The 17,323-nt window shown below is 35.5% G+C and overlaps 2 protein-coding genes across 2 annotated transcripts; one reads left to right on the top strand and one right to left on the bottom strand.

The window, feature by feature from the left end:
* The first annotated feature begins 1,215 nt into the window (after positions 1-1,215).
* LOC106664157 (venom serine carboxypeptidase-like) lies at positions 1,216-2,835 on the top strand. The gene has a single exon (XM_014389610.2). The coding sequence runs from the start codon at positions 1,251-1,253 to the stop codon at positions 2,652-2,654; it is 1,404 nt and encodes a 467-aa protein (XP_014245096.1). The 5' UTR covers positions 1,216-1,250; the 3' UTR covers positions 2,655-2,835.
* A 1,772-nt stretch (positions 2,836-4,607) lies between these two features.
* LOC106664131 (WASH complex subunit 4) lies at positions 4,608-16,881 on the bottom strand. Its single transcript, XM_014389574.2, has 19 exons — positions 16,721-16,881; positions 13,892-14,019; positions 13,657-13,819; positions 13,404-13,588; positions 11,295-11,519; positions 10,996-11,232; positions 10,759-10,941; positions 10,553-10,648; positions 10,240-10,473; positions 9,846-10,178; positions 9,694-9,777; positions 9,458-9,617; positions 8,160-8,314; positions 7,852-8,031; positions 7,548-7,791; positions 7,281-7,483; positions 5,316-5,496; positions 5,012-5,202; positions 4,608-4,951 (listed from the first exon to the last, which is right to left on the bottom strand). The coding sequence occupies exons 1-19, from the start codon at positions 16,731-16,733 to the stop codon at positions 4,892-4,894; spliced, it is 3,255 nt and encodes a 1,084-aa protein (XP_014245060.1). The 5' UTR covers positions 16,734-16,881; the 3' UTR covers positions 4,608-4,891.
* Positions 16,882-17,323: the final 442 nt, after the last annotated feature.

Here is a 17,323-nt window from a genome sequence, read left to right as displayed (position 1 = left end):
CCGTGGTTCAGTATAAGTTTTAAGTTACAATTAATTGAGGTTTTTAGTTGAGATAAAAAAGTCAATGGCACGAGCGGGATTCGAACCCACGATCTTCGGCTTGATACGCTGCTCTACCACTTGAGCTATCGTGACCTCGATCCACTCGGAGACCAACTTCCCATCTCAGTTTTAAGGTGTGACTGATCGCCCACCCGGGGGTTGTCCCCCTACTGTTTTCACCCGTTACCCGAGGGGTGAGGGTTCAGTAACCCAGGAAGCCTCCACCAAAGTAGAGGGGGGAAAGAAAGGTAAGGTGATTCGCCTCCATCACTGGTAACCTCTAGACGCCTGAGCTGATGGTAGGACTTGTCTAGGCCCATAGGGAAATTACCCTATGGGGACTATTGATATGGACATAGTTTCCCTTCCTTTCCCTTTGTCCCTTCGGACATACGTCCGTCCCTGCCTATTGCTAGGCTCACCGGACTTTTTTGGTGGCTTCCAGTATTTCTACCTTCAGCCATCCCTCGGAGAGGTAGATAAGGGTACGCTCTACCTCCGGCTCCGGTTGGCCGTTACCCTCCAGCTAAGGTACAAGTTGTTAATTAAACCACGACCACCACGAGTCCAACCTTAATTGGGGGCTATTTGGAATTGCCCCCTCCCATGGTTCAGTATTGTTTTTAAGGTGAGACCGATCGCCCATCCGGGGGTTGCCTCCCTACTGTTCTCACCCGTTACCCAAGGGGTGAAGGTTCAGTAACCCAGGAAACCTCCACCAAAGTGGAGGGGGAGTTGGTAGGAATAAGGAAAGGTAAGGAAGGTACAGGAAGGTAAGGGATTTGCCTCCATCATCGGTTACCCCTAGACGCCTGAGCCGATGGTAGGACTTGTTTAGGCCCATAGGGAAGTAACCCTATGGGACAGATTGATATGGACAGTAGAATACAATAAATATTGCGATTCTATTATGGTTCTGTCACCACTTGGCGTTTTATAGAACTAGTCTTACTACTAAGTGGACGCCACTTGGCATATCATAAAGCGAGTACTATTTCGCGACACACCTCATTTTATTTTTCACTGTTATATCCTTCAATGTTCGTCTTTTGAATAATAAGGACACAGCAATAAAGAAGAAATAAGGAGAATTACAGTTTGCCTCGCTATCATTATTCCATGTACTTTTTTCAGTTGGACGTTGTCCCCTTCCACGACGTCCTTGATATTGAATTGATAGTAATGGAGATAATTTACGAAGAAAAGATATGGGTATTATTAAATCAGTGAAGCTGGGATTTGATTCGGTTATGTTCCAATTGTTATTTTTAGCGTTGTACCTGCCTACGACCACTCTGGCCGTAAAACCTAAGGAATATGGCAAGGCGATATTCCTCACGCCTTTCATCGAGAGAAACAAGATAGACATCGCATTAAACCAATCAAGAGTGCTTCCGTTGAAGGGCTCGGATGTTGTAAGCCACGCCGGATTTTTAACGGTAAACAAAGCGTATAACTCATGTTTGTTTATGTGGTTTTTTGAATCGGAAACAACCCCCGAATACGCCCCAGTCGTGTTGTGGCTCCAAGGAGGCCCGGGATCTTCCGCCTTGCAAACGATATTCCAGGAAAACGGCCGTTACTACCTCAAACCGTCGAAAGGCGTGGGTTTGAGGAAACACTATTTGTCCCAATCTATGAACACGATTTACATCGATAGCCCTGTCGGCACAGGTTTCAGCTTTACAGACAGGGCCGAAGGGTACTCCAGGGATGAGAATCAAGCGGCAGCCGATCTGTACAAAGCCTTGGTCCAAATCTTCCAGCTCTTCGAGAAATATCGAAGAAACGAGTTTTTCATCGTCGGACAAGAATACGGTGGTAAACTGGCCATCTCGCTAGCTGAATTGATCACGGAAAAGAACCAAAACAACGTAAAAAAAATAAATTTGAAAGGTTTGGCGATCGGAAACGGCCTCTTCGACCCAATAAGTATGGTAGATTCTTACGCCAATCTTCTCTACACGATTGGCTTGATCGACCTCGAATGGAAAAAACAATTCGAAACCAAACAGGCCGAATTAAAAAGATTAATTGGTCAAAACCAATTCTCCAATGCGGTCGACACCTACATCGACATGCTCATCGGAAATGAGAACAGCATGTTTAAAAATGTGACTGGCTATAAGAACAGTTTGAACTATTTACAAGATACCGAGAATAGCCTGTACGGAACTCTGGAATACAACCTGAAAGAGAAACCGTTTTTGAGAAATGCTACTCACGTGGGATATGTCCCCTTCAACGACGGCGTTGTCGCCAGAGACTACTTGAAAGACTCCATAATGCAATCAGTAAAACCGAATCTGGAGAAACTGCTGCCGAAATATCGGGTGCTCGTATATTCCGGACAGCTGAACATTATGGTCCCCTACGTAGCGATTTCAAAATTCCTGAACAGCCTGAAATGGAGCGGAAGCTGGAGTTTCAAACTGGCCCCTAGAAAATTGTGGATCGTGGACGGCGCCATTGCCGGATACTGCAAACATACAAAAACCTTGTCAGAAGTTATGATCAAAGATGCTGGACAGTTGGTGTCTTTCGACCAGCCAAAACTGACCAAGGAGATGATAGTTAAATTCACAACCAACACATTCACTGAGTGCTCTTAGATTTTTTTTATTATAACCAAATCTGGCATATCCATAAAAAATGAATTTTTTAAATTTGTAAAAAAATCTATATTTTATTTATATATTATATTATTATTCTTTTTTTCATGTTTTAAGTATTAAAAACGATCAATTGTAGTAAACTGCTTTTTTCTCAAATAAAGAATCTCAATATGAACAATGTTAATTTTATTATTTTTGGTTTGTCCTATCTATTTCTCCATTATAAAAAATAATTCCATGATTTTTCCCTTTTGTTTAGGAAATACAAGCTGATTTGATTGATTAAAATTTATTAACATATATATTTCTGGTAAAATTATTCTTCTAAGGCCAGTTTTTAGAAATCAGGTAATTAGATTAAAAAAAGTTATTTATCAATACACTGTTTTCTTTATCCATAGGTTTTATATTTTATGCCATTACAAATGAGAGAAAACTTCCTGGAAAAATATTGCACCATGGATATTCAATTTAACCTTAACTAAGGTTAAACTTAAACTAAGGTAACCTAACCTAACCCTACTTAACTTAACCTATTCAAATCTAACCCTAACTAAGGTTAGGGACGGGTTAGGTTACTATTGTTTCCCCAATCCAAATGAGATTTACAACTCTAAACAACATGTAATGGTACAAACCAGTTCATCCTAAATAAATTAGAACCGGAAATATAAAATAAAATGTTTGATGATGTTTCATTAATTTTGTTCTTAACACTATCACTTATGTCATAAGGCCTAAGCGTTGTTGACATTGGCAGAAATCAAAGAAATGAATTTTCCAACAATTGTAATAACATTGAATTTGGATGAAATCCAAAGGAGTTGTGTATGTTTTAGAGAAAGAAATCTAACCCTAACTCCACCTAACCTAACGTAATACTACTTAACATAACATGAACCTAATTCTACCTGACCTAATCCAACACTACCTGATTTAAACATACCATAACTCTACCTAATCTGACCTAACCCTTCTTAACCAATCCTGTTCAAGTCTAACCCTACATAAAGTCTAAACCTAGATCACTATTTTTTCTCCGATCCAAATGTGATTTTACAGGTATTTAGAACCCTCTAAACTACACTTAATGGCACAAACTTGGCCATCCTGAAGAAATTAGAACCTGAGATATAAAGGGATATAAAATAAAACATTTGAGAAACTTTTGATAATTTTGTTCTTAATGTTTTCACTTATGACAATATAAAATCTAAACATTTTGGGATGGGCTGAAAGAAATGAAATTAAACTGTCCAACAGTTGTAATAATGTCGATTTGTATAAAATCAAGAGGTGTTGAGTTAGAAAAAAATCTTACTCTAACTTTACCTAAACTAAACCGATACTACTTAAGCTAACCTAACCTAACTTGTTCAAAAGCCTAACCCCATTTAACCAACTTGTTCAAGTCTAACCCTACCTAAAGTTACGAATGGGTTAGGTTACTATTTTTTCTTCACACCAAATGAGATTTTACAGGGATTTAAAAAGACCTCTAAACTACACAATGTTATGAAATAGAGAAAAAAAATCTCCCCTAATTGTACCTACCCAGAACATAACACTACCTGATTTAAACTGACCCTAAGTTAACATTACATAATCTAACTTTTCCTAAACTGTTCACAAGGCATCCAGGTTTTGGACTGATCAGAGAACCAACGTTTAAAAAGAGATCCACCATTTCACCTCACCAAGATGACTCAAGTACCTTTCATTATAACATTGTTTTTTCTTTTAAATAGAGCTGTACTAGCATAAAATAAATTAATAGTACATAAATTTCAATAATCCAGAAGGAGAAACAAAGGGGAAAAGGAAGATTTTTGCAGCTGAGCGTGTCCTATTGTTAGCATATAACACACCTGCTGTTCTGTAAGAAAGTCTTGCAGTTTTTATTTTATTCATTCATCTTCCTAAAATAAAAATAAATAAATAAAAAATTAATAAAGTATAAATATCTGTATTTTCAAGATTCTCCAAAAATAACTGCTATTAAACAGTTCGAATAAAACATTGTTACATATAACCTGGTACATTGTATAATAATATAAATTCAAATTTTACGGCATATAAATTAATAAAAATATTGATAATATAACAACTATCATTTTATTTAAATATATATAAGATAAAATATCACTTGTTTGTTTGGTTACGTAGTTAACATCGACTCTTTAATCACATTTTTTCATAATAGTAATATATACAATTAACCCATATTTCTATGCTTATCTTCTGCTGAAAAATACTCTTGCGCTGTTAATATTGTAGTATAGAAACTGGAATTCCTGAAAAAATCCATAGTGTTTTTTAATAATACACAGTTATATAAATGTAAGCAAAATTACCCTTTTATACATTTGAAGCCTTCGTATCGACAGTTTCAGCGTATTTTCATGAGCGGAATCTTCACGAAGGAATTCTGTAGATTCCCTAATTGCGGCCTCCTCTTGCTCGTACTTTCTGTTCACTGACTCGAACCAATGCAAAGAATCAAATTCAGTGTTCAACTTAAGAACGGCCAATAGGAATGCAATACCTGCAAAAAAGAATTATTTTCACCACCGTTTCAACTACCGACACCAGACAAATTTCGACTTTATTTTTGTTAAGTTTTTCAAATTATACTGACTGTTAATATTTGAAAATTACCCATCGCAAATCCATCATCCGTAAACACCGTCCCATCTTTATTTCTCTTCATCATCTTTTCCTTTGCTGTTACAATGTAGTCTATGTAATTAATGGTCAGAGGTGGAATGATCATTGCAAATAGTTGCAAATGGCTGTTTTCAGGAGTGTTAAAAATTGATGTAAACGCATCGACCAAAAGCTGAAATATTTTGTAAAGATTAGTCAATAATTAACATGATTCTTCCTTGATTGGATAATTTTGCACAAACATTTATTATATGTGATGTAATAATAACAGTACCTAATTGACCAATCCCATTTAACTTCAACTTTAATTCAACTGCCAGAAAATGGAGATCTTGTTCTGAAAGTAAAAAGGAAAGGCCCAGGGAAGGAAGGGATTCAGCGTTTGTTTTCTATTTTTCTTCTTTTTGGAAGATGAGGGAATGTGTTAATCAGTAACCACTGTTATTTTATTTCTGCAAACATCACAATAAAAATAGACATTTTGGGCTGGAATAGTTAAGGGCAATGTTACACATGGATATTTCTTTAGGTACATAAATTTTTTGTGTGACCATTTTGACACTTTGATTTCACATTCTGGGGTTGGGTTAGGTAAAGTAGGGTTAGAGTTAAGGTTAGGCTAGGTAGTAATTGGATAAGTTATGTAGAGTTAGGGTAGAGTTCTATTAGGCTAGAGGGATTAAGTTAGGTAGGTAAGGGATAGAATAGGTTGGCTAGAATATGTTGGGTTAGTAGTATTAGGCTAGAGTTAGTTAGACAAAGAGGTATAGATAGGGTAGAGGGTTAAATTATGTTAGGTAGTATTAGGGTTATATTAGGTAGTAGTAAGGGAGCTTAAGTAGGGTTTGTGTTAGATTAGGTTAGGGCTAGGTTTTTATCTAATGATTTCATCTGGAAAAAAATTCTTATCCATTTTAAGAACCTTTTAAGGCCCTTAAGTATAAATTTTTATAGAAAACAAAAATTAAACATTTTTAAACTGAATAAGCCAATTTATCATCATTGATTTAACGTTACCAAGGAGTTCACATGGGTTGGGTTAGGGTTGAATTAAGTTAGGGTAGGTCAGGAAGAATTAGTGTTAAGGTTAGGTAAGTTAGTAATAAGCGAGGTTATGGTCGGGTTAGAGTTAAGGTGAGATTGGGTTAAATTAAGTAGTGCTAGGTTAGGTAGGGTTAGGGTTAGGTTTTTATAAAAGGATTTGATTTTGAAAAAATTCTTATTCACTTTAAGAACCTCTTAAAACCCTCAAGTATATATGATTTTTTATAGCAAATCAAAATGAAACATTTTTAAACTAATTGGCAAGTTTTTCCTTCAAAGTCAGTTGTTTCACTTAAAACTTCATAACTCCTCTGGATTTTATGTAAATACAATATTATTACTACAGTTTGGAAAGCTGAGCTGAGTATTTCTTGTTCAGCCTATGTTAACAATGCTTACATTTTATGTTATTATAAATGAGAAAGTTAAGAACAAAATTAACAAAAAATTCCTCAAAAGATTTATTATACATCTCCAGTTTTAATTAATTTAGGGCAGCCAGGTATGTGCCACTGCATGTAGTTGAGAGGGCTCTAAAGCCCTGGTAAAGTTTCCTGTGGATTGGTAAAGTATTTTCAAATGTATCATCATTTTTAAGAAAAAAAAAATAATTAACCCGTCCCTAACCTTAAACTAACCTGAACCCTCTCTTACCTAGAAGTTTCTATTCAAGGTTTTTGGGGTGCAGAAAACGAATATCAACTATATTTCTTACTTAAAAAAATAAAAATTAAATAAAATAAAATTATATATATACATTGCTATGACACATGGTCTTCAAACCTTCAGTGCTCTTCAGGAGTAAAAGGAGTGATTTTTTGAAAGACAAGTATTATGTACCTTTCCAACCAAAGAATATACACCATAGACTATAATTAAATTATCAATACCAAACAAAATAAGATTACTTACTTTGAGGTGGTCTGTATTTTCCGATAAAGTGTGAATAATATTAAACATTATTTGGTCAAAAGACTCTATAGCCAATTTTCCAGTATTTCCTAAATTATCCCTGGAAATTGATATGTAATCTATTTGAGGAAGGTAGGAAGCTGCTTGTAAACAATGGTGTAGGCCTCCAGTTCGCACCATCCGAATATATCCGAGCGCATTTCCTGAATCATAAACCAATAAAATTAACATAAAAATATACAAGTGCGAATAAATCCGATACCATACCTATCTGTGTGATAAGAGAGCGGTATTGATCAAGAAAGGTAAAACCGTCAGATGAAACTCCAAGGCGAGAAATTCCTTTGTTAAATTTGTTAGCTCTATCATAAGGGTAATATGAATTTTTAGACTGTTTCAATTCGTTAAATAAACTTTGATCTTTCATAAGCCTTGAACTTATATCCTCATGGTATAAAAATTGAGAAAACACAAGAAACTTCTTCTTTAAAAATTGATAAATGAAATTTGTCTGGAAAAATAAGTTCAGAAATAATAAATAATAACCATATTAAATATCCTGTTTATATACAGTTGTATTCATCACTCCGGTCCCGTGTGTCCATATTGAGTTAGCTATCTGTACAATTTTTATTGTATTTAAATGTTTGCTGTTACTATTGTTTTCGATGAAGCACTGTGTGTTCAAATTGTAGAGGTATTTGCAGACAAATACATGAATGTTTCGCATAATTTGTAAAATATCCAAACTCTGAAACAACCAAAAAAATAATAAAACCCTCTTGGAGAGAGAAATATATACCGATAATTTAACAATTCAAAACTATATAAACATTAAATTTCAAAGTTTTAATTATAGAAAATATTTTACTGAATTACCTGGGCTAAAGTTTGACTTGGAAGATTATCTTCAACAGTATATAGGCCAAATTTATGCTCTGCTATACTTCTCATTTCCCTGTATGTTTGCCAATCATGCAAAGCTACTGTCGCCAGATCATAGAAAGTACGATCTAGGTATGATTCAACAAGGCCTAAAAATATTCATACCAACATAAATTTATGCCCAATGATCTATAAAGTATTAAGTTAGATGTGTTTTGTGATAATTTTGGTTAATGGTTATAAACTAACTTCTAACCTAACCCAACCCAACACATGTGCATTGAAAATGGCCTCAAACAAAAATCTGCTTTTTGAAAATGATGGTTCTATTCACCGATTGATTGTTTACAATGATCCAGATTTTGAGCATTGAGTGCTCGTCATCAGTTTAAGAAGTTACAAACATCCCTGTCCCTAACCCTAAATTTACCAAATCTAAACCCATCCCTAACCCTAACTTTACTTAACATAACCCAATCACTAACCCTATCTAACTTAACCCTTTCCCTTACCCAAAGTTTAAACTTGACCCTCCAACCCTATCTAACTTAACCTTGTCCCTAACCCTAAATTTACCAAATCTAAACCCATCCCTAACCCTAACTTTACTTAACCTAACCCCCTTCTTACCCTAACTTTACCTAACATAACCCAATCACTAACTCTATCTAACTTAACCCTTTCCCTTACCCAAAGTGTAAACTTGACCTTCCAACCCTATCTATCTTAACCCTGTCCCTAACCCTAAATTTACCAAATCTAAACCCATCCCTAACCCTAACTTTACCTAACATAACCCAATCACTAACTCTATCTAACTTAACCCTTTCCCTTACCCAAACTTTCAACTTGACCCTCCAACCCTATCTAACTTAACCCTGTCCCTAAACCTAAATTTACCAAACCTAAACCCATCCACAACCCTAACTTTACCTAACCTAACCTCACCCCTAACTCTACTACCTAAATCTTATCCCTACCTAATCTTATTTCTAACCCTACTACCTAACCTAACCTCAACCCTAACCCTAGCTCTACCTAATCTAACTATTCTTAATCTAAAATAACCAAAAATTTGTGCATCCAGGCCAAAAATATACCTATTTTAAAAGTGTTCCAAAATCAAAAATATATTCTATACGGATGAATGGTTTATACACTTTGTTGCAAAATACAAAAACATATGAGAATTCATTTATCTAACATTCAATATATGTTTTGTATAACTTATGCAGGAGTCCCCTGTGTTATAAAACTTTTCTATTTCAGGATAAAATAAAATTAAATGTTACCTTTAATGGAAGTGACCTGACCACAAACTATTAAAGGCATGACCCGAAGCAGGGATTTAAAATCTTTATTCTGAAGGAAAATAGTAGCATCCTCTTGCAAATGTGAATGAGCGTGGATTCTCAAAAATGTTTCTATTTCCTGACACAATGGTTTCACCACCTAAAACATTTTATGTAATTACTACTAAAAAATTGGATCAAGTAAAAAATTTTGTTTGGAAGGATGCTAAACGTACCACATTTTCAAAATGATGTTTTTGCTGAGTAAAAATGTTCAAATTTTCTTTATTGTTGACATCTTCATCAGAACGTAGTATGTACTGAAATATTTACAAAAGACATGTATTAAAAAAATTCAGTATGAAGTTTTTTTTAAAAGAATACTTACATCAATTCTTGAAAGACTAGCTTGTGATTCCATTAAATTTTTAAAATAAATAGGTAAAACATGACCTTCACTCATTATAAAATTGCAGTTTGTCGCTTCTTTTATGATATCATGCAATTTGCACATTATCTGCAACTTTTCCAGTAGCTTCAACAGTGTACTTTGACATTCTGAGAATATTGAATTGCTAGGTGTCATGAATGTCAGTATAAGTTTTACAAGAAGCAAAGTGTCCTCGGTGCAAGCACCGTAGAGCAATTTTTCAGCTAGGGCCAGTGCGGAGTAAGAATCAATTTGTACATCACGTGTACTTTTGTTCTTTATCGTGTCACGCTAAAACCAGAAAGAAAAATGTATTACTGAAATTATTTTAATTGGCGATATTAAGATTTACCTCTGATTTTATTATCAAAGTGAGTATTTGGATTAACATGCGTTGGATAATGTGGTTCAGTCTTTTTCCCAGGCTGATGTGGTGTCTTTGAAGAATCAAATTTATCACCTTCATCAACTCCATTAATTTACAAAGATTAAGTGCAACCATCTTGGTCATCGGTATTCCAAGATGACCGTGTAAATACGATATGTGATTAACTAAATATTTTATTTGAAATGCAGCCTCTATACCCTTAAAAAAGAAATTATAAAAACAATTGCACTAACAGTTTTTATCATATAACTATTTCTTTGTCAAATCAAAATTATACCTCTAATGTTAGCAGTGCTGATTCAATTTCATTTAACTTGTTAGCGATGGAATGTTTGGAAAATACGTTTTCCATTAACAGCGACCATCTCAATATCTAAAAGTCATAAATCATAAAAATGATCTGATAACTTTATAATGGATATTTATTTTTATTAATGTTAATAAATCAAGTTGAAAACACTAATTTTTGACTATATTACTCACTTGGATAGAATAAGTTTTTAAATTTTTTGGCAAATTAGATTCAGACTGTTCCAAAAACTTTGGCAGAATATTTTCTTGGACAGGACCTTTCAAACCCTGCTCTTTCAGCTTCAGTTCCAAATGTTTTCCAATAAAAATATAAGGCAGCCACAAAACTTCTCCGTGCAGCGAAATAACTACATGCTGCAAAAGAAAATACTAGAAATCAAATTATCAAAATGTAATTTCGTCTAATACCTTTTTACAAAGGTCGACAATCGATTTATGCACTTTTTTGTCGACTATTCCAAAAGTGTTTACGGAAAAGACAAAAATTGCAACAACCTTCGACAATGTTTTCATACAATTCACGTCATTCTCTTTAGAATTTTCTATCTCAGCAATTAAATTTCTTATGTAGCCATTTAAATTGGTTTTGAATGCCAAGCAATTGGCAAGTGCGTTTTTTCTATTGAAACGAGTGTTCAATGAAACCTGAAAACAATGTTTAAACAATTTAACTTCCATTTTTTTAATATAATTTAACGATTAATCACCTGGAATATATTCCCTCTCAGTAACTCCTGTTTTACCTCAGTTATTACTTTCCTAAGTGTTGCCGACTGAGCTGAATCACTGTACGAGTCTGATTCAACTGATGTTTTAACAGTTTTTTCAAGAATTTTAATATGTTCATCTATTCTATGTTCATTATGAGTTGTGAGCGTAACATCAAGAGTTATAAAAATGAGTAAAAGGTTGCCCAAAATAGAATAAACCTCCTGTAAAAAAAAAATTGCAAAAGATTAATTATATAATTAATATAGTAAGATTTCATGGTCTGTGAATCCTCGTAGTGTTGGTCGGTCAGACGTGTTTTGACATTTTGCCATCTTCAGCATTAGGCCTTTTGTGTGACACCAAGTTTTAATGGAAGATACCAGCAAAGCAAGGATAAAATGGCAAAAGCATAATGACCAAAGTAAAAAAAATTATGTTAAATAATCCATAAAGAAAATTTTTGTAAAGGTGATACCAGCATTGCTGAATAGGAAGTAAGCTTAGATTTTAATATATCACTTCTGACTTCCCACATCCAAACATACAAAGCCAAAGTGTCCTGAAATTAATGAAATTGAGCTTCAACCAAGCCCACCCTATGGTCCTGACATGGCTCCTTCAGACCATCACCAAAAAATGTCAGAATTACAGAATGATAACTCATGCCTCACACTCACATATTTTATCCACTTTACAGAAAAATGTCAAATCATTGATAAACAACCCAACCTTCACCCTAACCCTTTTACTACCTAGCCTAAACCTAACCATAACTTTAACCCTAACCTAGCCAGTTCTAACCAACCCAATGCATGAGTTTACCTTTTAGCAAAGCAATGAAAAATTTGTATCCATGTTAAAGTATTTCTAGAGGTAATACTCAGCTTTGTTAAACAGAAAGAAAATTTGGTTTCAATAATATGTCCTAAATTAATAACATCGAGCCCAAACAATTGGGTTTTGGTTAGAGATGGACAAAGGAATAAAGAACAAATACAAAGAATCAACTCTTCTAAAAGGACCATTCACTCAAGTAAGTTGTGGGTCAGTTCAGGCCACTGGAGGGGATGGATTGCATGACGATTCCCAACTCCCAGTTTGATTCTTTAATTCTTTTGACTTCGGTTCTCCAATTCATTTGATTCCCAACTCCCAGTTGGATTCTTTTGACTCTTCGGCTCTCCAATTCCNCTTTGGCTCTACATTTCCTTCAATTCCTTTGAATCGCAACTCCCAGTTGGATTCTTGGATTCTTTTTAGTCTTTGGCTCTCCAATTCCTTTGATTCCCAACTCCCAGTTGGATTCTTTTGACTCTTTAGCTCTCCAATTCCTTTTATTAGCAACTCCCAGTTTGATTCTTCGATTCTTTTGACTCTTTGGCTTTCCAATTACTTTGATTCCCAACTCCCAGTTTGATTCTTCGATTAGTATAGTTTAATATATTTATTTATATTCGAGAACAGTTTATACATTTTAATATTATACAAGCTGTAGAATATGTCAGAGGGCAAACAGATCACATATTGACTACATCTGCCTCAAAAAATTCTTGAAGACAATAGAGAGAGTTTTTAGTAGCCAATTTACAATCATTTTTTTAAGTCTTTTAGAGGGAGTGATGTTACATTATCAGGCCAGAGAGTTATACAATTTAATGCCAATTTTTCATAACTTCTACTGGGTGTTGTATTTGTACAGATCAGCAATGTTAATTTATTTTTATTTTTAGTCTTATAGTTATGTACATTATTTACAGCTTCATAATTTCCAACATTTTTCTTTATGTACATAAGATTTAAATATATATACAAGTTTATCACAATTAATATACTGTTGACACTAAATGATATTCTACAAGATTCACATTTTCCCATCAAGGTACTGCCTAACCCATCCTTAACTCTAATCCTATCTAACCTAACCTGATCTAACACATCCCAAACTCTAACCCAACCTAACCTAACCTAACCTGACCTGACCCATCCCTATCCCTACTCTAACTCTGCTTATAATCCAACCCTTGCCCACTCCCCAGTAATGCAAATTTGATGACACAAAAACAATTATATAAAAATGTGCATCCATGTTTAAAATAACAACTGACCAATAATTGAATATTAGAAGCACTTTGGGCATTGATCCATGGATACTCATAGGCACAAACAAACTGTTGGAGCAGATGGAAAAGGACAGTCCGACATCTATGAACGAAATTCAGTACATCAAGAAGGACCGGCAAGAATTCGCATATTTGGTGCTGTCCCTCCTCCACATCTATTTTATCGGTAGCTGTAAATTTTAAGAAATTCAAGATGAAAATATTCTCAAAATGCGCTACTTCCAAAATTACGTACTACCTTTTCCATACTGTAGTATTTTTGGCAAATAATTGTCAATAAGCTCATTCTGCAGATCTAGTATTTCCCGGCATGCAGCAGTAAACACGATTAGAACTTTATTGTAGACTTTATTATCAGTGTCCACTTTTTCAAATACGCTGGAATGTTCCTTACACAATATCTGAAAACAATAAAAACTTATATTTATACTTTTTTTTTTACTACAAAACAATATAAGAATAACCGTAACAACCTGCACTGAGAGGGGATCAATCAGCTCGCTATGTTGGTATTCCAATTTCTTTTTCAAATTGCAAAAACTTATAGATACATTTTCGAGAAATTGTCCATAGCTTACAAGCACCATTTGTCCAGCTTGTTCTGCAAAATATGATTATTAGTTTTACAAATTGAACATAAATATATATATATACATGTGTGTGTGTGTGTGTGTGTGTGTGTGTGTGTGTGCATGTGCGTGTGCGCGTTGCGCGTGTGTGTGTGTGTGTAGTTATGGAGTAACCAGTTGCCCCTCAAACACATCAGCAAAGTCCAAGCAGGACCTGATCCCCCCCCCCGTTCATCTTAATCAGCATTTCTTTAAGAAGAAAAAAAAGTATAAAAACCTAAATATCCAGGCCTTACTTGTGCGATAGCCTTCTGCCTGTCACTCTGTCAGTTTAAACTTTAACATTGTACAGTTTTGACAATAAAGTTTTTTTTTAAGTCTTCTTCGAGCGATTTCTTAACTTATATAAATAATATTCTCAATGAATCATACTATTTGATTGGGAAGCACTAAAAGCAACAACCTCATCAATAGTAAAGTCCATAGCCATTTGGAATTGTACCAAGGGGAAAATTACTCTTGTTGAATACACAGGCCAGAAGATTAGGATTAAGATTAGAGTTGGGGATGACCTCGACGACCTGCGTACCATGACCTAGTTTATTTTGCATCTCAATTGTTTCAAGGAGCTCCCCATTAAGCTTAAGACTTCTTTTTTCAAGGATGTGTGTATCCTTCAGATCCGGGCTTTTCTGCTTAGTGTACCTTAGTGTCTTTGCACCAACAGAGGGCATGTTCCGCTTCTTCTTCTTCAGGCAACTGCACAGGCTATCTTCTGCTGCTCTGAGTCTATAAGCCTCCTGAGTCTGCAGTGTCCAATTACCAGTGCAACTATTATTCCAGTCCTAATAAGTCCTAGATTTAGTAGTTCTGCTGTATTGCTGCGATGCCTCTGTCCTGGCTACATTTCCATTGAATTTACTTATTTTTAATCCATTGCCAAATGAATCCACGTTTTTAGCAACCTGATGTGTCACAAAAGGGCTTTGGGATGATAGGTCCTGATTAAACTTTTCTTGCCCCATTTATCAACCTCCTCATTGCCCTTTTGCCTTGGTACCAAGACAAGGGTAATTTTGTTGTTTTCCCAAATGTCTGACAGGGTGCTAATGCAATCCTCAACGATTCTGGACTTTACTACTGACGTTATAATTGCCCTCAGTGTCTCCTAGATGTCCAGGTAGATGGCTATTTTTCTGTTAACGATACCTAGCCTTTTAATGTCCTTGGCACAGTGTTCAGTAGCCACAGTCTCTGCTTGAAGGAGAGTAGCATATTGTCGAAGGCTTATGTGAATTTTAGTCCTTCCATAAATACCAGCTCCTGACCCAAACCCAGTTTTAGAGCCACTGTAAACCAATTAAGGGCCAGGTATTCTAATTTAATTTAATTTTTTTGTGTGTGTGAATTTTGAATTTAGAGGAGCAATGCAACCTCAGACCAAAGCATCCTCCGAACCTTATCTGCCTGAAGCTCCCCCTGAACCTTTGTTATGCAAGTGAACTATTGCAGCCTGTCCCTGCAGTAACCTATGAATTCCTCTGGTCACTCCCTGGATAAAGTCTGTGTCAATAAGGTTGGATAGAAAGTATGGCCCTTGGGCAATGGTTCGAAGGATTTCAGACTGGATACTTTGTTCATTGGAACGTTTGGTCGAACCCCACATTTTAATTCCATCCGGAAGTATGTCAGATTTTGAGTTGTAAAGGATTCAAGGAGAGTAATAAGCCAGAGTGTGAAGGTAATTTGCTGGGATTTCGTTGAGTATGATCCTCCATTTTTTGAACCTTTCTTACAAGGAGGAGAAATGGCCCTGGAGGTTTCTGAAGGCCATTGGGTCTGGGTTTGGCTGAAAGGACGACAGTATTATCTGCATATGTGACGAGCACTGAAAGGTGTGATTGGGATGAGAGTCCAGGTTATATGAAGATGTCTGTATCGACCTTAAACAGTTTCAAGAATAAATAGGGTTTTAAGGTCTGTGGGGATAAGGTTAGATAGGAAGTATGGGCAATGGTTTAACGGATTTTGGACTGGATTCTTTGTTCATTGGAACATTTGGTCGAACTCCACATTTCAATTCAATCCAGATTGGTTGAAGTTTGTCAGTTTTTGAGTTGTAGTGGATCATAGGAGAGTAATAAGGCAGAGAGTGAAAGTAATTTGCTGGGATTTCATTGAGACTGATTCTCCATTTTTTGAACCTTTCTTACAAAGAGGAAAGATGGTCCTGGAGGTTTGTCAAGGCCACTACAGTGTCTGCAGTATGACGGAACTGCAAATGTAAGCAGGACTGAAAGCCATCGTTTTGGGTTTCATAGTGAATCTCAATCTGTCATCAAGTTGTGTTTTTAGTTTATATCTGTTCAGGTATATTCTTTTGAGTCAAGTGTGGGAAGTTTGGTCAAATTTAAGTCCCAAACAGCGGACGGTTACAGGACGAGGAACAGAGTGATACAGTGGAGCTGATCTTCACTTTATTGAACCATTATTGCAAACAGGTGTCCTGGAGTTATCTGAAACCCACTGGGTCTCGGTCAACTTACTTCGTAACCCAGACGACATTTCACAACACTTATACAAAGAATGAAATTGATAAATTGTAATTAAATTGTTAAATTTGCCTTGCAATAGTTGACCATGGTGGAAAGTGTTTTGATAGTTTAGCTTTTTATTAATTAGGCCGAGAAAATTTCCTTTTTAGCTCATTAACAACTTAATTTTCAACGTTACCTAAAGCTTCCATATTTCAAGGGATCCTGGTCGTTTTTCCCACCGGGAGAGGTCTGCATCAGAATTAAATTGGCCTGTTAACAAATTGTCAAATTTGTGTTTACAACGGCAAAGGGCAGCGACGTCTGTTATCAGCCGAGCCGATCATAAGCGACATTGTGCGATACTGCGATTACAGAACCCCCGGCTGACTCAAACGTTGAATAAATCACGTCATTGTTTCTAACTTTAAGAGGGTTCTGATAGCCGTTTCAAAACAGAAAATCCTAACTTTCTTCTTTATTTCGGCTTTATTCACAATTTTTCTGTAAACATTTCCAAAAATTTTATTCAGAAATCGTGAGATGCGGTCTGGTGTGATGAAGGTTTCAGAAAAACGTTTTCTTTATCGTGACGACGTTTCGATCTTTATTGAGATCTTTGAGGTGAAAAGAGCCGACGAAGGGACTATACCGACTTCCTTCCCCAACCCCTTCAAAATCCAACGTATATAAACATAAAACAGCAATATCTCACTGGCACATTCAACACAACACGCAAGAATGGCACAATTACACAGAAGACAAACACTTTGAGTGAGTAGAAATACTTTGATTGAATATA

The sequence above is a fragment of the Cimex lectularius genome, unplaced genomic scaffold, assembly GCF_000648675.2.
Source record: "Cimex lectularius strain Harlan isolate CLEC.00 unplaced genomic scaffold, Clec_2.1 scaffold270, whole genome shotgun sequence".
Taxonomy (NCBI): Eukaryota; Metazoa; Arthropoda; class Insecta; order Hemiptera; family Cimicidae; genus Cimex; species Cimex lectularius.
Note: the sequence above shows the minus strand (reverse complement) of the source record. Positions and strands in the feature narration are given on the sequence as shown.